Source organism: Trichoderma asperellum, chromosome 1 (assembly GCF_020647865.1).
Source record: "Trichoderma asperellum chromosome 1, complete sequence".
NCBI classification, from domain to species: domain Eukaryota; kingdom Fungi; phylum Ascomycota; class Sordariomycetes; order Hypocreales; family Hypocreaceae; genus Trichoderma; species Trichoderma asperellum.
Genome location: NC_089415.1, coordinates 3,903,362 through 3,923,131, shown reverse-complemented (window position 1 = coordinate 3,923,131; position 19,770 = coordinate 3,903,362). Strand labels below are relative to the sequence as shown.

The following is a 19,770-nucleotide window of genomic DNA, read 5'->3' as shown; positions in this document are numbered from 1 at the left end:
GTTTTTTTTACTATGTTTCACATATAACGAGATATCACGCATAACATTCTTTTTTCCAATAACGATATTTCTGGGTGCTCTTTATTGACTGCAATGGTGCAAGCCACCGACCGCCGACTCTGTATTGATAACCATTGTTCGCCAGCCGCAGCTATTTTTGGCTCGCACTTCCTCGGTGCGTGCGACAAAACACGCCAAGCAGCGCCAGCGCCTCGGATGCGAGGGGTCGGTCCTCTGCTGGACCCCGCTGGAAAGGCCCGCTACAGACCGACGACGCAATGCGCTGACAAACGTTGAAACAATCAAGCGTACCTGTACCGGCGCTGCGTTATAGGCGCTGCAGGTTCCCTGGCGCTGGGCTGGTGCGGCTCAACCACAGGCGCTGCTCCTCGTCACAAGGCGCCTCCATCAAGGGCCCCTCCCTCGTCGGCCTTTTGGCTCGTCTTTTCCCCCAAACCATCCCATCGTCCGCCATCCATCCGATCCGCCTCGAGGCCCAGCCCAGCCCAGAAACCACCGACCGCAGGCCCTTTTTGCCTTATTGCTTGCCTCGCCGTCCGTCTCCGCCTGCGCGGCCGACCGACTCGCCTGGCCGATCCCTGCCGAAACGGACGCCGCTTCTAGAACTCGGTGCACTGTCCACTTCTTCGCTGCTTGTGTTGTGTGCGTGTGTGTTTCCTGATCTACCCACCACCTGAATTGCCCACCTGCTGTATACCGATCTGCCTGCCTGCCTGCGTATTGTGTGTGTTACCTTGTCTTTTTTGCTTGCGGTCCCGCCCCTCATTCCCCTTGTGACCCTGAACTGTCGGTATAGTCCGAGTCTACCCTGTTGCCTGGGGCACTTGTTTGTCCTCTTTGGTCCAGAGAACTTGCACTCATGCGTGGTTGCAGCACCAGGATCTTGATATCGCTACGACAACAGACGTTCCGAGACGAGGCACAACCGCCGACCCGACGAATACAAGCACGAGACCCGGGCGCAATCGCTCTAGACGCCGGATCTGCGAAGACACAAACGACTCATCGGCCGATTGCGCAATATTATACCCAGGCGTCTGGATCTGATATCCTCACCGCGGCGCCCCTCCTCCCACCTTCTGGCTCCGGAATTGCTTTCTTTCAGCGAGTTAGCGCCGTCTCCTTTTTCGATTCCTTCAGGACCTGTTCGTTTGCCTGAAGCGAATCATGGGTAAATCGTGAGTGACGCTGCGCAAACCCCTTCTTTACCGTCTTTCGTTCGCACACCACATGGGGAAATGCGACATGAGTGTTCAAAAAGAGAAAAAAAAAAAAAAAAAAAAAAAAAAAAGAAAAAGACAAAGAAAAGGAGAAGGGCGGGAAAGAAGAAAGGCTGGCTATATGAGTCTCTGCAATTACCGGTGCTGACCGGCGTATACACATCATCATCGTCGTCGTCGTCGTCATCATCGAGAACCATTTCGTGATTTAAGCTGACATGGGTACCCTTTTCTCTTCCTAGACAGTCAAAACTCTCGCAGGAGCAGCTCGCCGAGCTCCAAAAGTCAACTCACTTTGATAAGAAGGAGCTTCAGCAATGGTACAAGGGTGAGCGTCATTGGCATAGGGAGAGTTCGACGAGTATATGATTCTGACATTGTCATGTCTCAAATATAGGTTTCCTGAAGGACTGCCCGTCGGGCATGCTCTCCAAAGAGGAGTTTCAAAAGATCTACCGGCAGTTCTTCCCGTTCGGGGACCCGAGTTCGTTTGCAGATTACGTATTCAATGTATTCGATAGCGACAAGTCGGGTAGTATCGACTTTAAGGAATTCATCTGTGCCTTGAGTGTTACCAGCAGGGGTAAGATGGAGGACAAACTGGATTGGGCGTTCCAGCTGTACGACATTGACGGCGACGGCAAAATAAGTTATGACGAGATGCTTCAGATTGTAGAGGCAATTTACAAGATGGTAACGATTCCGGGCTTTCCTTTCATTCTTTGGGTCCTGTATCATTGTTAACACAAAGGTGAACTCTAGGTCGGCTCCATGGTCAAACTCCCCGAAGACGAAGATACGCCCGAGAAGCGAGTACGGAAAATCTTCCGCATGATGGACAAGGATGAGAACGGCAGTCTGGATATGGAAGAGTTCAAAGAGGGAAGCAAACGGGATGAGACGATTGTTTCGGCGTTGTCTTTATACGACGGGCTTGTGTAAATTGTTCAATGTTGCTCTATTTCTTTTTTTTCGATTGTTCTATTTTCTTATGCTGTTATTTTTTTTTTTTTTTTTTGGTATTCCGGGCGACTGGTATTCTACGAAGGAAGCTCTGCCGTTTGTATGTTTTGCCCAGCTTCTGATCTTTCCTCCCTTCTTACATAGTTTCCTCCTTTGTTTGCGTCCCTACGCTTGCCTGGAGTGGTGGACAGGATACGGTGTATTGGGCTCTGTTGTGAGCTAGAGAGGGAATATTAAGGCGAAAATATGGCTGCCGGGTGTGATTGTGATTCGGGTGTTTTTTTCTTCTTTTTTTTCTTTTTTGTTTATATCCGTACTTTTGTATGCCTTGTTTATTAGTCGGTTTTTGCTTGACTGGTTTACATAGCCTTGTGAAGTTGCATGTCCAAAACCAAGAGTAAATCCAGCTTTTCTGTTTGAGCGTCCTGATGCCACCATAGTGAGTTGATGTACGAACGTACATGTACATCCTGATGATACGAATAGATCTCAAATCACCCGACAGATCCGTCTTAGACAAGCTTTTAGTGCACATCAGGGATTGATAAAGATCTGACTTGCAGCGCAACTCTCGACTTACACTCTTTCTTACTCGGATTAGTGCCAGCAATGGCATTTGTGAGCAGATGTATCAAGTGGGGCACAGCACTATCCCGAATGACACTGGCAAGTGCTGGCGCTTCCCTTTTTTCTTCTTCTCCTTATGTGAGGTATATTAATCACGACGATGTGCTTCTTTTCTTCTTCTTCTTCTTCTTCTCTTCGGTAGCACTCGGCATGGCATATTTCTGAACTTCTAATACGGGCGTTGGCGATCTTTTGTTTTTGTTTTAGAGTCTGGAGTTTTTTCTTTCTTTCTTTTTTTTTTCTTCTCTCGATTGTTTTGTAATATAGCGAAAATCAGACAACAAAAGTCCAAAAATGGCTGATCCTCCTCTGCTGGGACTCATCTCCCGCCTTGAAGATGAAATCCAAGACCCTGATGAAGGTACGTTGTTCTTTTCCCCATCTTTCATATTACGAACACAAATAATAAATCTCTCCATTTTTATTTACCCCCCTTGCTAAGCATTCTCTATGATGTAGAGACATTTCTCCTCTACGCCAACGACATTCCGTCTCAAGGCCTAGGCTTCATCGACTCTCACGCCTCAGTCCTCGACCTCCAACTCAACGGCAGAGATATCACCATCCATCAGTCTCCCGGTGTTTTGGCATCGTCTCGTAAAGGAGGCACGACAGGATCAGGTCAGTTTCAGTTTCCAAGCCATTTGGCCCTGCGTAAATGTATTCTACCTACTCATATATATATACATACATACCTATACATACTCCATCATCCTATGTGTAACAACTCATTTCGTGACACTAACTAACTCACAAACAAACAAAAAGTCCTATGGAAAATCACTCCCGCCTTCGCAGAATGGCTCGCCTCCCCCACAAACATCCTCTTCAACACAATCCTCACGCCCTCATGCTCCGTCATTGAACTCGGCTGCGGAATCTCGCCTCTCAATGCCCTGAGCCTCTCCCAAAAAGTCTCGCGCTACATCCTCACCGACCAGCCTTACGTCCAGAAACTCGTCCTGCAGAATCTCACTGAGAACAAAGTCTCGTCTCCTGCGACAAAAGGCGGAAAGTCCAAGAAGGCGGGCAGCTCTCATAAGTCTCCCAGTCCGCCCTCTCATACAGCCGCGGATATTCATTTCCAAGTCCTCGACTGGGAGACCTCTCAAGTCTCGCCTTCACTCACCAACTCGCCCTCGGCATCCTCCTTCGACGCCCTCATTGCTTGCGACTGTGTCTTCAACTACGCCCTGATCCAGCCTTTCGTTCAGACCTGCGCTGATATCTGCAAACTACGCCAGTCGGACAATCTCCGAGAGGGTGATAAACTCCCGCCGTGTCTATGCATTGTGGCACAACAGCTACGAAACGACGATGTCTTCAACAGCTGGCTGGTTGCCTTCAAAGAGCATTTCCGGGTATGGCGGATACCTGGCGAAATGATGCCAGCAACGCTTCGTCCAGAGGCGGGATTTGTGGTTCACATTGGGATTTTCAAAGATTCGCTCTAAAATACTGGCTATACCTATTACTTCACTTCATCAAGAAGCATCATGATACATGATTCACAGCTAATATCGGAAAAAGCAAAATAGTACCTTTGAAAATCGAAATGGATCGTGTTTTCAAGCAACTAAGCAAAAACTAAGTAAAGTTCCCTGTCTCATGTATGTGCACACATAGCAAAACAACGCAATTCCTTTTTGATGCATGGCCCTCGGCCGACATGGCTCGCTAAATAGGAGCCCATATCCACTATCCCCTCCTTTTGTCATATCAACCCGCACTGGGCTTTTTAATGATAGACTCGACGTAATTATTCGTCTTTTTAGATATCATAAAACGAGAAAAAGAAGCCAAGAGAGAAATTAAAAGGAGATTTTAGCAAAGGGTAAACAAGAGGGAAAGAGGAAGAAACTAAAAGAGGCACCCAAATCACCACTCCAGCGGCTCCTTCTTCTCTTCTCCACGGTTTGTCTTTGGCACGGGCACCGCCTTGGCAGCCAGGCGACCATCCTTGCCTCTCTTCAGGTAGGCGGTGCCATCCAGCCAAGGGGTGTGAATTGTTCGTCTCTTCTCAAACTCGACAATCTTGTCATTGAGCTGCATTGTCAGACCAATGTCGTCAAAGCCATTAACCAGGCAGTATTTTCGGAACTCCTCAACGTCGAACGCGCAGATGGTTTCGCCGGCTGCGTTCTTGATGAGCTGGTTGGGCAGGTCAATTTCCACTTCCCTTCCGGCGCGACCCTCAGCGGCGATGGCGTCGATGTCGGCCTTGCTGGAGATTTGGATGGGCAGCATGCCGTTCTTGAACATGTTGTTGTTGAAGATGTCGGCAAATGACGGCGCAATGACGGCCTTGATGCCAAAGTCAAGCAGGGCCCAAGGGGCGTGCTCTCGAGATGATCCGCAGCCGAAGTTGGGGCCAGTGCAGACCAAAATCTTGGAGCCCCTGTATGGCTCCTGGTTCAGGACGAAGCTAGGGTTCTCAGCACCGTCAGGAAGGTAGCGCAGGTTGTGGAAGAGAGCTGAGCCCAGCCCGGTACGCTTAATCGTCTTCAGGAACTGCTTAGGAATGATGGCATCAGTGTCGACGTTGGCCAGATCCATAGGAGCTGTAATTCCCTTGAGAGTGAGGAATTTGGGCATGCCAGCAGAATCAGTCTTGGGCACCAGGGTGTTGGTGTGTGGCTGGAGATCCTGTGGCTGGTCTCCGATGACCTCTCGCTCATCAGAATCCTCGACACGCTCATCGATGTGAGGGGCCTCAACGGGGGTGGTGGAAGAAACACGAGCCTGAACGTGAGGGCTGGCAGTGTACTCGGTCAGCTTGCGAATATCAGTAAGCCTGCCCGTAATGGCAGCGGCAGCAGCCATGACAGGAGACATGAGGTGAGTCCGACCACCGGCTCCTTGACGGCCCTCGAAGTTTCGGTTAGAGGTACTGGCGCAGCGTTCTTTAGGCGACAGAATGTCAGGGTTCATGCCGAGACACATACTGCAGCCAGCCTCCCTCCACTCGAATCCGGCGTCAATGAAGACCTGGTCGATGCCCTCGGCCTCGGCCTGCGTCTTGACAAGACCAGAGCCGGGGACCACCATGGCTCGCTTGATGTTGGAGGCAATCTTCTTGCCCTTGACGACGTGGGCCGCAGCTCGCATATCTTCGATTCTCGAGTTGGTACAGGAACCGATAAAGACCTTGTCAACGGCAATCTCCTCCATGGGAGTTCCGGCTGTCAGTCCCATATACTCCAGCATCCTGCGACCAGCTGCCTTCTTGGTCTCGGTGGCGAAGGTCTCTGGGTCAGGGACCTTGCCGGTAATTGGGACAACATCCTCAGGGCTGGTACCCCAAGTGACGGTTGGGATGATGTCTTTGGCATCGATGAAAACGTCGATATCGTACTTGGCGTCCTCATCGGAAGCCAGAGACTTCCAGTAGGCAACAGCTCTGTCCCATTCGTCGGATCCATACTTGGGAGCCAAGGGACGGCCCTTGAGGTATTCAAAGGTGTGCTCGTCAGGGGCTACCATACCGGCACGGGCGCCACCCTCGATGGACATGTTGCAGATGGACATACGGGCCTCCATGCTGAGGGCTCGAATAACGGAGCCGCAGAACTCAATGACAGCGCCGGTACCTCCAGCAGTGCCAATCTTGCCAATGACGTGCAGCACGACGTCCTTGGAGCTGACACCAGGGGCGAGCTCTCCGTCAACCTGAACGCGCATGTTCTTGCTGCGCTTGGTGATTAAGCATTGGGTAGCCAGAACGTGCTCAACCTCACTGGTACCAATGCCAAAAGCGAGGGAGCCAAAGGCACCGTGTGTGGAGGTATGGCTGTCACCGCAGACGACGGTGGTGCCGGGGAGGGTGAAGCCCTGCTCAGGCCCAATGACATGGACAATTCCCTGGCGCTTGTCGCCCAGGCCGAAATATGTCAGACCGAACTCCTTGACGTTCTCTTCGAGGGTAACGCATTGTGTGCGGGAATCATCCTCCTTGATGAAGGTCGCGATGTCCTTGATGCCTTTTCGGGATGTGGTGGGGACATTCTACACGAGGCACTGGTTAGCAACTATGATCGCATCTCCACGATGGATGGCTTGGCAGTTGAGACGTACGTGATCGGTGGTGGCCAGGGTGCAGTCCGGTCTGCGGACTTGGCGGCCGGCAGATTTGAGACCCTCAAATGCTTGCTGTGAAAGACAAGATGTTAGCACGGCACATTGTCAATCGAATAGATTGATCGATGCAGGGCTTAAACATACCGGTGATGTCACTTCATGAACCAAGTGTCTGTCTAATAACCCCCACCATGGTTAGTTCGAAGCCTCACAAAACGCAGTGGCAGCACGGCGCAACGAACCGATGTAGAGGAGGATTGTGCCGTCGAGCTTCTCGTCGACAATGTGGCTCGAGAGCACCTTATCGTAAAGGGTCTGCGGCGTTCCTACTGATACGGGCATTGTGTCGTTGTGTAGAAGGAAGTGAAAAGAAGGGGAGGATCAAGGATGATGGAGAGAAAGAAGAGCGGCCGAAAGACGCTGCAAGTGACGTTTTTTGCTGCACCAAAAGGAGGGGCACGGAAGCTATGGAAGCTGAAGTTGTAAGCAGCGATGGAGCTTAAAGTTGAAGCTGGAATTTTGCAGGCCCTTGCTTCACTCTACCGGTGAATCAATCAACCACCACAGCTCAATTGTCTGCGTGTCTTTTTAATAAAAAGATGAAAAAGTCTGGAGAAATTAAGAAACGAGCGGGGTGCAGAACAGCTGCAAATCTCGTCGCTTTATCTCTATCCATGAGGCCTCGAGAACAGCTCCCAAGTCCGATGTTGACCGGTGGCACGACTCCGATGATCGGAGAGCGCGCCGCATCGCCCCAGCAAAAAGTGCCCTTCTGCCTGTGCAAGCCGAAAAAATACCCAGATGGAGCAGGCGATTGCTAAATGGCCGCTGCTGGTTGGCTGCCGCGAGGGTTGCATGGATTTTCTCCAGAGAGGGGCTGCCTCGATCAGCTGCTGATTGATGCAAGGGATGCCACGATTTTGGAGCAAAAGCCGATCGAAGCGAGCCGGGCGTGTAAGAATTGGTGCTTCATCATGGCGATTCGCAACATTCTGATACTAGCAGCAGCCCATGAGTAGCCCAAACAAGTTAGTGATTACTAGGAACTTATGACGGAGGGCAAGTAGATACGTGTTGGCTCGTGGACGGCCAAAATGTGACTATATTCACATCCTGATACGCAATTATAAGCAGCCCGAGTCAAGTGGGGGAGAAAAAAAAAATACGGACTTGAAAATGAAAATCGGCACATGAATAAGAGCAAGCATACTAGAACTGTGGAGGAAGCGTGTTACGTGATGACATTGGTAGGTATATATTAAAAGAAGTAGAAGCAATAGATGCAGTAGATGCAGTAGAAAACAAGAGAAATGGCATCTACCATGCGCAACTACTCGTGTCTATCGCGGGTATCAACGATATCGCCTCACTTGCCCAACTCCTCCAGCTGAGTCATCAAGATTGTCTGCACAAATCCAGCCGGCTGGCCGTCCTGCGCTTTTTGAACCATTCTCTGATAGTCTGAATGACTTTTCCTGTATTCAGGCACATCTTTATCCAGTTTGGCGAATGGTGCATAAACCCATTGCAAAAGGTTCAAGTCGCTCAATCTTCCATGAGCTAAAGCAAGGTCATGATTCACTGCTGTTTTACAATTTAGTAATTCCCCATCACTGATTCTTCTGCTATTTTTGCTATTGCTGCTACTTCTACTACTGCTGCTACTATCGCTAATTCTCCTACAAAAACATGAGTTCAATGCCCCGTTGTGGAATACGAGTCCCATGGGCGAGTAAGTTCTCTTTATGCATTATTCTATGACTCAAAGAAGAATTTCTGCCTGTAGTCCAATTTGTTAACGAGTATCTTAACCGCATATAAAAAAAATACGCAAAATAATAAGCATAGAGTCGTTTTATTAAAAGCCATGTGACTGTGATTTCTCAAAAGACATTCATTGTTGACCTGCCGATGGAAACAATCAGATGCCAAGTTCAAATATAATCAGAGAAAATAAGAAAAAGAGACATTAAAGTGTTCTCCAGAGAAGAAAAGAGGAGCTATATACTCGAAAGGGGGGGTTTGGTTGTGCTTCGCAAGGCCTCAACTTGCAGCCTCCTGGCCCTTCTAGCCGTGGGAAGTATTTCTGGCCTCAGACCTGTGGTCGGGTTTTTTATTCCAAGCCTCTATGAGGTGGAATATTTATTATTTCTGGGGAGAGAAAGCACATTAAGCCATTGCCGTTGGCTATAGGGGGAAAGAAAATGTAGTATAAAAGAAAAAAAAAAAAGAAAAAAAAAGAAAAAAAAAAGAAAAAAAAGAAGAAAAAAAAAAAAAGAAAAAAAAAACCTTCGGTCTCAGGCCTATTCAAGTACATCATTGGCAGCAGGATAATATAATCTCTGTAGTGATAATGGGCCCACGGGCGGTTACGGCTTTCCGAGCTTCGGTAATGAGGAGAAAGATTTTTATGTGAGGGGGGAATGGCCCATTATATACCGTACTGGCTCATGGTGGATATATCGTATTAAGCCTTTGTGGGATTTCCATGGGGCTCTTCTTTGTGCCAACTCTATTGCATAGAATTGGTGAGTGGATTTTCCAAAAATAGCTGGTCATTGGTACATTTAAGCTAAGTGCTTCTTTGTGGTATCATCTACTACTGGTACCCAGGCGGCTAGAACTCGGTACTATCATTTGAGTGTATAGATTCGGGGCTGTAAACGACTCAGAGCCTTAGATAGGTAGTAGGTAAGGCACTCAAGGAGTGGCACGGAAATTGTACCTTGGGCGTTATCGGGCCATAGCTCGCGGTCAGTATTTGCTCTTAGTGCTCCAGACACCATATCTGACTGTTATTGACTACAGACTTTTAAACAATTTTATGAAAGACTATGCGCTCTGGACTACTCATCTCGCTTGTTCTGGCGAGAGTCAAAGCAAGGAGCTTTGGAGGCGACTGAGCGAGTCTCGGGAAGCGTCACCAGGCCATCTTGATGATTTAAACGATGTGGAAAGAGTAATTGACTACGTATTCATCTGACATTGGAAGAATGCAAAACCTAGCGTCCCGAATATTATGTAGGGTATTCGTATGCTCGAAGAGCTTGCTGCCGGCACTTGCTGGCTGTGAGTTCAAACTGGAGGCTAGGGCACCTTAACCTTGATGATGGGAAATGGATATCGAGCGTTTCACCTAGATAGGCCATCGCACTTCATAAATGATTTTTTTATCAGCCAAGTAGCTCCGATGCTGCTATTCATTATTCATTTACATAAACTACTTGACCTGCGGCAACCAAAAGAATCTGAAATCCTTTTGTACCAAATACAGCAAATTAGGGTGTTTAGTTTCTATGCTGGGTAGAAGCTGTATGAATATGCGGTATAAGTAGGGACTTCTGCGAGACTAGCACCTTCGTATAGCCTTATATTCGTGTTGTTGCCAGATGTGATCTATCATGATCGTTTTAATACTCCCCAGTTCCTAACTCCATGATCTGTAACTTCTTCTCAATAAGTATGGTTATGCTTGCATCTTTTATCCGACAGACTGACAGAATATGCACTCCTCTTGCCGTCAGATGAATAATCGAAACTTTATCGCTTGTTGTAGTTTTCCGTGTTGACAAGTTCTTGTTATGATATTGTCAGGAACGTTACAGAGGAGCAAGCCGGTTCTACATATATCTTCTTTAGTCCCTCCTCTCTCTTCCATCATCATCACTCATCATGGATCTGGCCACGCCAGCCTCATACATCTTTTCTGCGTTGTGTCAGTACTGCCTCGTCCGTCCCAGAGTATTTGTCTTCCCACCCTCAATGTTCTTCCACCATCAGCCCCCCTCCACTGATGCTGATCCGTTGGGTTCCTTCTAGTCCTCGGAGATGTCCCCGGTCTCAGACCTGTTCAGGTGTTTTCATCATTGATGGGGACCATCCGATTCAAGATGAGGACCCCTGATGATGATTTGTGTGTGTATAATTCCGAGCTTCGGCAATGAGGACGTATCTTTGTTCTGAAGGGAGGTTTGAGCTCTGCTCTCTGGTGTTTTGGAATTGTGAGCTTTTTTTGGGGAGATGATGGGTATTTGGGCGCTTTTCTTAGGGAAGATGATGTAGAATAGATGAGGTAAACGGTATGAATGTAACACAATCTTGGAGTAATCTTGCCTTCCTGATCTCGGACGTCGGATGACTGGCCACAAACTCGCTGAGATGGACAACATGTGGGATGCTGCTAATCTCTTCGAAATGCTAGGTATCTTTCATAGTTTATGGGACAGCATCTTCCTCGCTTGAGCAAGATGCAACGGGGAATTAGGAAGTAGGAACAAAAGGATGAATGAGAAGATGTTTTGAGTGAAAGCGTAATACCTTGTACACTTTATGCGCAAGAGGCAGAAATCAAGTTCATAGTGGGGATGCCGTGTTAGGCTCCAAAGACTTGGATACAAGATTCTTCCTCGTGTAAACTCTATGGTGTAGAATTGGTGAGTGGGTTTTCCTAACGGCTGGTCGTGTGTCCAACCCCAACGCTGCTTCGTGAAAGCTAGTAGCCGAAACTTTGTATTAATAGCTGAAAATTCAATCAAGATCTGCCTCCAAGACATTCGGATAAATCTGTTCTCCACCTTCTACTGCGTCAAAGTATCGAGTGGCCAAGAGACTAGGACGCCTCTTCAACAATCTTGCGCGAGCAGTCGCTTTTCCTAGCCTCTCCTACTGGGAGAAGAATCTTGCATAAGAAATACGGGTAGATGTCGGAAATTGTGCATGGATTCTTAGGCATTCCAAAGAGACAGCCTCTCTAGTTAGTGATTAGCAACATGCGTAAAATGCGGATGAATGTATCGGCAAGGATGGTCGAGCTGATGCGAGATATTTCATCCAACCTGACCTGAGTTGGATGGATATCGCTATACAATTGCTCAACGCAGGTCTCGGAATTCTGCGCTCCACTTTGAACTACCGTTTTTGCCTTTTTGTATGGCGAGGGGATAGTTTTGGTGTTGTATGCAAGTCGCCATAAGGCTCTCTGCTTCGTATACACCGCGCCATCCATGGACCAGCCATTTTTAGAAAAAATTGTGTGTCAATTATTGGATATCGAGCAGCACCTTTTCCTACGCACAGCCTTGCCATTGTGTTTTACAGCAAGCTGACACAATCCTTCACCGTCAAGCGCGCCTGGGTCCTGCTGCATGGCCGAAAAAGCCTTTGTCACACAATCAGGCTGTAGACAATGGCTCGTCGGAATCTGCCTTGCTATCCGCACCAAAGCCAAGTTCTATCTCAGTGAAACCCCTTCTGAAACCTCTCTCCAGAAAACCTCATTATGCAACTGGGATGTTTTGGGCTCCGATTTCAACGGCCTTCCCAGGTTACTCCCGACTGTGATGTGATGAGCGTGATATACGACCGTGATCCCTGCGGACTGGAAGTACGACCACCTGAAGATGGGCTGGAGGTATGGGCACCAGACGTTGGAGGGCTGCAAGTCTCAACCAGAGTGCAGGTCGAACAGGCGTTGGAAGCATTTCGCGGCTGCGACGATCTGGAGGCCGTAAACCCCAGCTCAAGCGGCATTGCCAGGGTCAATACCGAGAGCTTCATCGAAGAAATTGAGCAAAAACAAAGCCCACCAAACAAGAAACCATGGCTCATCCTCGTCCTAGCGGGCGTTGCTCTACTCTTTGTAATCGTGGCCGCTGTCCTCGGCGTCGTTGTTGGATTGCGCCTCAACAACAACAACAGCAACAACAACAACAACAACAAAACGACTCCCGCAGAATCACCACAAGCCTCCTCCACCACCACGCCGCCAATTTCTCCTTCAAAACCGGCCAATGCCGTCCACGCAGGCTCAGGCATTGGCATCACCGGCTGGTGGACAGGCCCGTCAAGCTTCACCATCCGCCTCGTCTACCAGGGGCAAGACGGCTACCTGCGTCTGATGCGGTACCACTCCGGCGACGGCAAATGGTCCACGCTGGCCATCTTTTCAGACGCAAGAGCTAAGCTGGGCACCCCAATTGCAGCATCGTGCTACAACATTCCATACTATTGCTTCAGCCCGATAACGAGCAGTGATGTGAGCCCTTGTTTTTTATTCCCACAATTCTGCACAAAGCTGCCACTAACACGGGGGGGAGCGCCGCGCTTCAATCTCACGCTTTTAGAACTTCACACAGGTCGAAATCTTCTATCTCAACGACCAAAACATGATCCAGGAGTGGTACTTCCGCGAACAAGACTCAGCCTCGCCGTCAGCACAAACCTTTTCCGGCAGCGGACCCATGTCCCCCAATGGGTGGAAGGTAGCGGCGAACACGCGCATCGCGGCATACTGGCCCAGCGTGATATTCCAAGACGAACGCAACCAGATGCAGGAAGCGTACGACGCCAACCTGACCTGGGTGCAGAGCTCCGTGGGTCTCCAATGCCAAAACGGATCGTCCTTTGCAGAAGTGCCTTATTCGGTGAACGCGGGGAGGTTCGGAGGCGACAAGATTCTCTATCAGCGGGATGACCAGAAGCTCATTCTCCAGGAGAGAACTAACTTGACCAATAAGTTGAATGTTGGTGAGTCTTCTTAATTCTCAATTATAATCCCTAAATCCATGAGAGGCATTCATATTCATGGCCAAAAACATTGTTAGGCGCACCACCCATCATTCTTCCAGCCAACGGGGCCATGGGAGCGTTTACCATTCCCCGATACTCGAATTCAACCGACGGCGCCATGAACACCTACATCCTGTGGCAAGACAGCTCAGATGCCCTGCAAATGACCTGGGAGGATGACGACACTGGATGGCGAACCTCATCGACGCCTGCCTCGCTAGGCAAACCCGACAATGGCACGGGCATATCTTGCCTCACGGCGACGCTCTGGACCGTCGCCTCATTGCCGTCAGACTACAGTACGGCTCGCTGTTATTACTTGGTAAATGGGCAGATACGAGAAGTGCAGTATGATGGCTCAAATTGGCTGGTGATTGGAAATGTGCAGTTGGATTGAATCCTTTAGGGGGATTTTTTATATAGACGCATGGTAATTGGTAACTTGTAGTATTGATAGAGCTGGGGTCTAAAGAACGTTGAGTTAGTTAATAACTAAATAGATAATGAGAATGCGGCGTGAATAGTTTTGCATGAGTTGACCAGATGACCTAGGCAAAGAGAAAATAGAAGATTATCGGGCCATCAAGCCTAGTTTATGGAAATATCAATACTAGTACTACCTATAGCCTAAGACATAACACACAACGCTCGCGACTCCTGTTGATACTCTCCTAATAACTCAGCAACAATTTATCTAATCCAACCAGTTTATTCCACAACCCTCATACCTCCACGCATCAATCAACCCACAACCGTCTCTAGATCCAAATCGCCGCTCCATCATCTGCATAGTCCAAGAGCCAGGCTACCAACCTCACAATCCTCATACCCTGCACAATGGCCACAAATCCAACTGTCACTACCGGTGCTGCAAGCACAATCAACAGGCAGGCCTTCCAGAAGGGCATTGGTCCGTCATGCTCGACTTGCAATGTTCGAGGATCAAGCATGGGCCAGACGGTTGACCAGTAGAGCTTGGCTAGACCTTTTATGCAGTACAGAAAAAACTGCAGCCCAGTAGACTCCTTTTGATTTTGGCGCCGATACTCCTCCCATTCGGTAAATAACTTCCACTCGCCGCAGCCCTCTTCCGTCAGTAGCTTTACCTCGGGGCAGCTATCTTGGAAATGTTCCCACTCATCTAAAAGACTTGCGATGTCGTCGCTGCCTTCTTCCTCTGGGAAAGTCCAAGGATTCTCCTCCACCATCTGTGTTTGGCGCTCTGCCGGGCTCGGCGCTCTGTTCAGGTCTAATTGTTGCGTCATCTGCTTTGTATTCGATAGTTTCCATTGGTTCGTAGCTATTATTGTTTGGTCCTGTGTAAATGTTGACCTGGGCGACGAGCTGTCCTCCCGTGCTGGCATAAATGCTTCTGATATGAGGAAGCGTGTGCCTCGCAAGTGCGCCCTCTCCTCTTGCGCCATGTGAGCCTCCTGCTTCATAGATGTGGTGTCTGCTAGTAGTTCTACTAGCAGCTCGTCCCCTTCCACTGAACTTTGACTCTGCGCGGAACTCGTGGATATCTCTGTGTGGGACTTGTCCGAGTTGCTCCTCGATAAGCCTACGGTTGGCGAGCTGGAGCTGAATTCGCCCGGTCGGACTACCATATGTGAGAGAAGATGTTCCAACGGCTCTTTCTGGTTCCACTCCTTCTGGCGAGAGGCTGAGGGAGACGTTTGATGGTCGCAGCCAGTAGTGGTGGTGATGGGTATGTAAACAAGGTCCCTGATCTCGTCGATTTTGCCCGCGATTTCGCCCAACATGCGATTGACTGGCTTCTGTTCTGTCTTGGTTTGGTGCAGACGGTGAGAGAGCTCTTTCCGCTGTTGATTGTTTAAAATTGTTACTTGATCTCGTAATTTCTGCATGTCCTGTTTTACCTCCTCTGGGGCGAGTAGTGACTGAGGGCTGGGTGAACCCGCGGAATGTCTTGTGGTAACTGGTTTCGCCTGCAGCAAGCCGGTCGCTTCGTCTATGCTCTTTACTGCGTTGATTCCTATTGTCTGTACCTTGTTCAGGTTCGAGGGACCCTTTGGACGCCTTTTCTTGGCTCTTGTCGGACTGTCTCTATACCGTAGACGAGAGATGGCCCCCAACGGGCTTTCTTCGAACAGGCTCAAAGGGATTGGTTCTCGAAGAGGTGTCAGAGAAAGATCCAAATTGGATAATTTGATGCCTTTGATCCCTCTGAGGCCAATATTTCCCTCTATTTTCTGGTGGAAAGCTGGGATCGATTGGGTAAATTGGCATACCGAAAGAGTCATCATGCTCGCCCCCGCGCAAGGCTTGCCGATTTCCCTCTCGGCCACCATGTCTAAAAAAGGCGTCTTCATGGACTGACTCATAGCTTTGGAGCTGGTCTGGGAATTAGAATCGTCAAAGTTCACGCCACCCTTGTGCAGATCCTATGATGCGAGAGCCGGGTTTGCAATGCTTTGTCGACGAGGGGTTCGAATAACCGTAGAGTTGGACGAGGTACGAGTTAAAGGGTCTGGGTCTGCGTTTGAGGCTGTATCTGGCAAGGTAGCTTCAGTATGACTGATAGGCTCATTCACGAAAGTAAGAGTATCGTTTGGAAGGCTGAAATTAGGCTGCGTTTCTTCGAGGGAGAGATTTTGGACTGATTGTTGGAGGCCTTGGGCGTGTGAGGGTCTTCCTATCAACCAAGCAGTGTCAGAAACTTTTTTGGTGTAACAAGAGATGCAATAAACCAAACTATATAGTGAGAAGAGCTTACGAGAATTAGGAGATGCACTGATGGGGCTCAAATTTGGCTCCTGCAGCGATGACCACTCGCCCGCAAGTCTTTTCCATCTAACGGCTTTGCCCACGTCTCTCGCCCTCTTCCTCTCCTTCCGCAGCCCAGAAAGCTTGGAGTCGTTACCTTCGATATGCTTGCCTTTACTTGGGGAATCTCTCGTCATATGATACCTGCTGCTTTTCCACCTGTCTCGCAGTGTACTCATAACGCTGTGTACGGTCTCCTGGTGGCTTATCGTGCTTATAGGGCTGCTGTCGGTAGGGGACATAGCATCCAGCTCTCCAGTATGAGGGTTGACTCCTTGCACCCCTAAGAAGTCGCCGCTTTCCTTCAAGCTCTGACGCTGACGCCGCCGAGCCTTTCTTGCTCTGAGTGCGTCGCGTCTCTGGAGCTGTTTCTTGTGTTTCGCAGTCTCAGAATCCAAGCTTAAACTTCGAGTCTCGGTGGTTTTGATATCCCTTGTTAGCAGGTTACTGTTTCCATTCCAGCCATCGCTCGGCAACACACCCCCCAGTTTCGCCACAGAGATTTGATCCCCAGAGCCCCTTTGCGGACTCCAGCTCCAGCTTCGGTTCTTTTGTGTGGTAATTGGAGGCAAAGAAGATCCTGGTTTGGCTGGTACAGCACCCTGCCGCGGCGGCAATAAACGTGGCTGCTCTTTCGGGATATCCTTTGGCACATTCCAGCGAGCTATATGGCTCGAGTCTGCCGATACATCGCCCATGCTGTACTGGCTATCCGTCATGCGACGTCGTGGCCGGACTTTCCCCTCAACCTCCATCTGCTCCCAATAGCCTTGCTCCCTGCTCGTCCCGCCGCGTTCTGGGCGCCGGCTAGGAATCATCATTTTCTTCATCCATCCTCGAGAGGCGGATTGTGGGCTCTCGGTCTGCGTCCTTCTGATGGGCTGATTCTTCTTGGGCAGTGCTAGAGATGTTGTCTGCCGAGGGGCAACGTCTGAAACTTTGGGAGGCAGGAAATAAGACATTTCAACGAGATAGAAAGTGAGTGTTACAAGTACAGTTAAAGAAACGAAAGGAACCACCGGTCTCTGAATCCAATAGTTGAGGATCCGTGGGCGTGAGAATGTTGCGAGAGTCTCATCGTTCTTCGACGAGGGCCGAAGAAGGACAAGAGTGGTAAATATATAACGCGAGAGCGCCATAATGTTCGGTCCAAGCCTAAAAGTTTGGGGGGGATCAAAACATCTCTAAAGCAGCTCCTCGACGAATGGCGAGGGGCTGATGGCCAGCTGCCTGGGCAAGAAGCCGGCATAATGACATTAGCATTCGTGCTTGCATTCTGTACTGCATTCACACATCAAGGGGAAGTAGCGACAACTGATTAAAATCATGACCCGAACTCAATCTTTTGCGGTACTTTTGTCATTGATAAATCGTAATTGACGCTGAGTAATTTCCACTTTGGTTTCCAACCAAGAACATTCATATCACATAGAGGCTACTCACTCAGCCAACTTCCAAACCGTACTGTTCATATACACATATTTCCATTAGCCGCCACAGAAAAAGACATTGATAAAAAAAAAACATAATCCTAACGCCGACAATATGCTATGCTATACTGAATCCAAGCACAGAGGATATTACCACTTAGTTTCAAATAATACATTGTGCTGCATAAATATGACCATCCGTTGTGGCAATAGCGCCAGGGCTTTGATGGAGTTTTGGGAGAACGAAAGATAAAACAAATCACCATCTAATGGATCTGTCTTGCTGTGTTCTGCTTCTGGATGTTCCTGAATATGGGTTGGATGCGCTTTTGCTGGTAGTGCTCGCCGAACGGAGTGCATCGGCTTGTCTCTGCTGCTCCAGTGCTGCCATCTCGCGTGAGTTTCGAGGCGATGCTGGCTCGTTAAAGCTGCCAAGGTCCATAGTTTTCTTTAGAGGCGACTTGTTGTGGCTGTAGATTCCCATATTGCCTCCATAATTGGCAGTGTTTGCAGATGTAGCTGAGAGTGGCATAGGTGAGGGTGCTGTGCCAGTAGCCTGGTCAGCCGCCATAAATTGTTTAAACGTCGAGCGAGGTTGGTCCACGTTGGTAGGAGTGCCTTCTGGTTGCCTTGTAGCAATAGGATTGATCATCTGCGGCCTCATGAAATGGCTGTGACCAGAGGACAGGGTGTTATCATGCCCGGCCTGAGATGTGCCTCGTGTGACGTAAGACTTCCTGATGAGCGTTGTCGGTGTGCCGACCTGCACAAACCCACGGCCTTTGGGGGAGTGCTCTGCTGCGATCTGAGTTCCGACGTCTCTGACGACGGGATTTAGCCGAGGATGGACAAACTTGGTGTTGTACTCGTTCATAACCTCCTTCTGGATGAGGGCGTTATCCTTGGCTTGCTGTGCAAATCGCGACGAGAGGAACAGCATCTGACCGGAGAGAACCATTTGCATCACAATGGCATTGAATACAGTCACACTCGGCTGAGGATCCAGTGGCGCCAACGGAAGGGCGAGGAGATAGGCCAATACGTGTCCCGGGCTGAACAAACAAACTAGCCTTAGAGATATAGGCAAAGGATCCCAAACGGCGAGTTCCCACACATCTCGTTTCTTATCCGGATGTGATCGTGATTCAGCCGAGCCCGGTGCAATCTTGTCGGCGAGGTATCGAAGCGGTGAGGCGGACGTCACGGGGGAAGACTGAACCTGAACTCGCCGCGCGGAGGGCGTGGATAGAGGCTCTTCGATGTTGGCCTGGAACAGTCGGTATTTTCGCGTTCGCGTGTAGGTGTAAGCCGCGTTGATGCAAGAGAAGAGCGCGAGGCCCCAGACAATGAGATAGGCCTTGGTCGAAGCAGTTAGCTCAGAAAGCGCGACAAGTTGCGATGCCTTGAAGAGCAATACTCACCACATACGAAAACCATCCTATCTTGGTCTCGTCACCGAAGATGTCGTCGTCCGTCGAAGACGTCAACCCAACGTTTGCCCGCGCCAGCAAAAAAAGAATATTCATAGCCACGCCCAGCTGCGTGCCCACCAGCTTCGAGTCCCAATCTCTCGTCTCCAGCTCTTCCGACAGCCAGAGAAGGAAGTCCATGGGATTCAGATTCGACGTGATGCGCTCCCAGAGCGGTCTCCGCCGCACGAGTCTGGGCATCTTGAACAGCGAGGCAATTGTAAAAAGTCTCGCGCACTCGGTTAATAGGAGGCGACGAAGATTTTGCAATCTGCTCGTGCCGCAGGAAAAAGGGAAAAAGCCACTGATTGGTGGTTGAAGGCAAAAAGTAAGAAAAGAGAAGTGTCGGCCTGGCAGCGAATTGTTTACTTTGGAGGAGCTCCCGCTGCTGGCACATTTCCGGTCGCAGTCTAGCGCGCAAGTCCACAGCAAGGGGTGGCCCCAGTGACATCTGTAGAGGTACATGGCCATCAAGTCATTGATCTTACCAAAGGTGTCCTTCAATGAAGGCCGAGCGTCTGGGATGAAGGTCTCGTTTAAGTCATCTATACTGGATCGGGATTATAAAATTTGCTCAAGTACTATATTAACTTGAGTCTTTAAATGGGT

At 49.4% G+C, this 19,770-nt stretch overlaps 8 protein-coding genes across 8 annotated transcripts; 4 read left to right on the top strand and 4 right to left on the bottom strand.

The window, feature by feature from the left end:
• Window positions 1–93: 93 nt before the first annotated feature.
• On the top strand, window positions 94–624 carry TrAFT101_001226 (uncharacterized protein; the record flags this gene model as incomplete). Its single annotated transcript, XM_066126274.1, has 2 exons — window positions 94–175; window positions 308–624. The coding sequence occupies 2 exons, from the start codon at window positions 94–96 to the stop codon at window positions 622–624; spliced, it is 399 nt and encodes a 132-aa protein (XP_065982375.1).
• On the top strand, window positions 472–2,259 carry NCS1 (Neuronal calcium sensor 1). The gene is made up of 4 exons (XM_066126273.1): window positions 472–1,199; window positions 1,484–1,569; window positions 1,639–1,934; window positions 2,004–2,259. The coding sequence occupies exons 1-4, from the start codon at window positions 1,189–1,191 to the stop codon at window positions 2,181–2,183; spliced, it is 573 nt and encodes a 190-aa protein (XP_065982374.1). The 5' UTR covers window positions 472–1,188; the 3' UTR covers window positions 2,184–2,259.
• Window positions 2,260–2,932: 673 nt separating this feature from the next.
• TrAFT101_001224 (uncharacterized protein) lies at window positions 2,933–4,324 on the top strand. Its single transcript, XM_024899270.2, has 3 exons — window positions 2,933–3,192; window positions 3,291–3,452; window positions 3,600–4,324. The coding sequence occupies exons 1-3, from the start codon at window positions 3,126–3,128 to the stop codon at window positions 4,283–4,285; spliced, it is 915 nt and encodes a 304-aa protein (XP_024765469.1). The 5' UTR covers window positions 2,933–3,125; the 3' UTR covers window positions 4,286–4,324.
• Window positions 4,325–4,375: 51 nt separating this feature from the next.
• TrAFT101_001223 (uncharacterized protein) lies at window positions 4,376–7,500 on the bottom strand. Its single transcript, XM_024907544.2, has 4 exons — window positions 7,151–7,500; window positions 7,053–7,084; window positions 6,906–6,980; window positions 4,376–6,836 (listed from the first exon to the last, which is right to left on the bottom strand). The coding sequence occupies exons 1-4, from the start codon at window positions 7,248–7,250 to the stop codon at window positions 4,710–4,712; spliced, it is 2,334 nt and encodes a 777-aa protein (XP_024765468.1). The 5' UTR covers window positions 7,251–7,500; the 3' UTR covers window positions 4,376–4,709.
• A 4,686-nt stretch (window positions 7,501–12,186) lies between these two features.
• TrAFT101_001222 (uncharacterized protein) lies at window positions 12,187–13,872 on the top strand (the record flags this gene model as incomplete). Its single annotated transcript, XM_024902307.2, has 3 exons — window positions 12,187–12,942; window positions 13,031–13,433; window positions 13,511–13,872. 3 exons carry the CDS (start codon window positions 12,187–12,189, stop codon window positions 13,870–13,872), a joined length of 1,521 nt encoding a protein of 506 aa, XP_024765467.2.
• Window positions 13,873–14,233: 361 nt separating this feature from the next.
• TrAFT101_001221 (uncharacterized protein) lies at window positions 14,234–15,820 on the bottom strand (the record flags this gene model as incomplete). Its single annotated transcript, XM_066126272.1, has 1 exon — window positions 14,234–15,820. One exon carries the CDS (start codon window positions 15,818–15,820, stop codon window positions 14,234–14,236), a length of 1,587 nt encoding a protein of 528 aa, XP_065982373.1.
• A 60-nt stretch (window positions 15,821–15,880) lies between these two features.
• TrAFT101_001220 (uncharacterized protein) lies at window positions 15,881–17,224 on the bottom strand (the record flags this gene model as incomplete). Its single annotated transcript, XM_024910896.2, has 2 exons — window positions 15,881–16,131; window positions 16,213–17,224. 2 exons carry the CDS (start codon window positions 17,222–17,224, stop codon window positions 15,881–15,883), a joined length of 1,263 nt encoding a protein of 420 aa, XP_024765466.2.
• A 346-nt stretch (window positions 17,225–17,570) lies between these two features.
• On the bottom strand, window positions 17,571–19,494 carry TrAFT101_001219 (uncharacterized protein). Its single transcript, XM_024907543.2, has 2 exons — window positions 19,114–19,494; window positions 17,571–19,049 (listed from the first exon to the last, which is right to left on the bottom strand). The coding sequence occupies exons 1-2, from the start codon at window positions 19,360–19,362 to the stop codon at window positions 17,952–17,954; spliced, it is 1,347 nt and encodes a 448-aa protein (XP_024765465.1). The 5' UTR covers window positions 19,363–19,494; the 3' UTR covers window positions 17,571–17,951.
• Window positions 19,495–19,770: the final 276 nt, after the last annotated feature.

What these genes read in the sequence shown, in the direction of transcription:
- NCS1 (XM_066126273.1), top strand. An exon ending in GCTTCAGCAATGGTACAAGG is followed by an intron (nt 1,570 to 1,638) that starts GTGAGCGTCATT and finishes TCTCAAATATAG; the next exon opens with GTTTCCTGAAGGACTGCCCG. An exon ending in TAGAGGCAATTTACAAGATG is followed by an intron (nt 1,935 to 2,003) that starts GTAACGATTCCG and finishes GGTGAACTCTAG; the next exon opens with GTCGGCTCCATGGTCAAACT.
- TrAFT101_001224 (XM_024899270.2), top strand. Translation starts at nt 3,126, where the DNA reads ATGGCTGATCCTCCTCTGCTGGGACTCATCTCCCGCCTTGAAGATGAA. An exon ending in AATCCAAGACCCTGATGAAG is followed by an intron (nt 3,193 to 3,290) that starts GTACGTTGTTCT and finishes TCTATGATGTAG; the next exon opens with AGACATTTCTCCTCTACGCC. An exon ending in AGGAGGCACGACAGGATCAG is followed by an intron (nt 3,453 to 3,599) that starts GTCAGTTTCAGT and finishes ACAAACAAAAAG; the next exon opens with TCCTATGGAAAATCACTCCC.
- TrAFT101_001223 (XM_024907544.2), bottom strand. Translation starts at nt 7,250, where the DNA reads ATGCCCGTATCAGTAGGAACGCCGCAGACCCTTTACGATAAGGTGCTC. An exon ending in CACAATCCTCCTCTACATCG is followed by an intron (nt 7,085 to 7,150) that starts GTTCGTTGCGCC and finishes GGGGGTTATTAG; the next exon opens with ACAGACACTTGGTTCATGAA. An exon ending in TTCATGAAGTGACATCACCG is followed by an intron (nt 6,981 to 7,052) that starts GTATGTTTAAGC and finishes TGTCTTTCACAG; the next exon opens with CAAGCATTTGAGGGTCTCAA.
- TrAFT101_001219 (XM_024907543.2), bottom strand. Translation starts at nt 19,362, where the DNA reads ATGCCCAGACTCGTGCGGCGGAGACCGCTCTGGGAGCGCATCACGTCG. An exon ending in TAGGATGGTTTTCGTATGTG is followed by an intron (nt 19,050 to 19,113) that starts GTGAGTATTGCT and finishes GCTTCGACCAAG; the next exon opens with GCCTATCTCATTGTCTGGGG.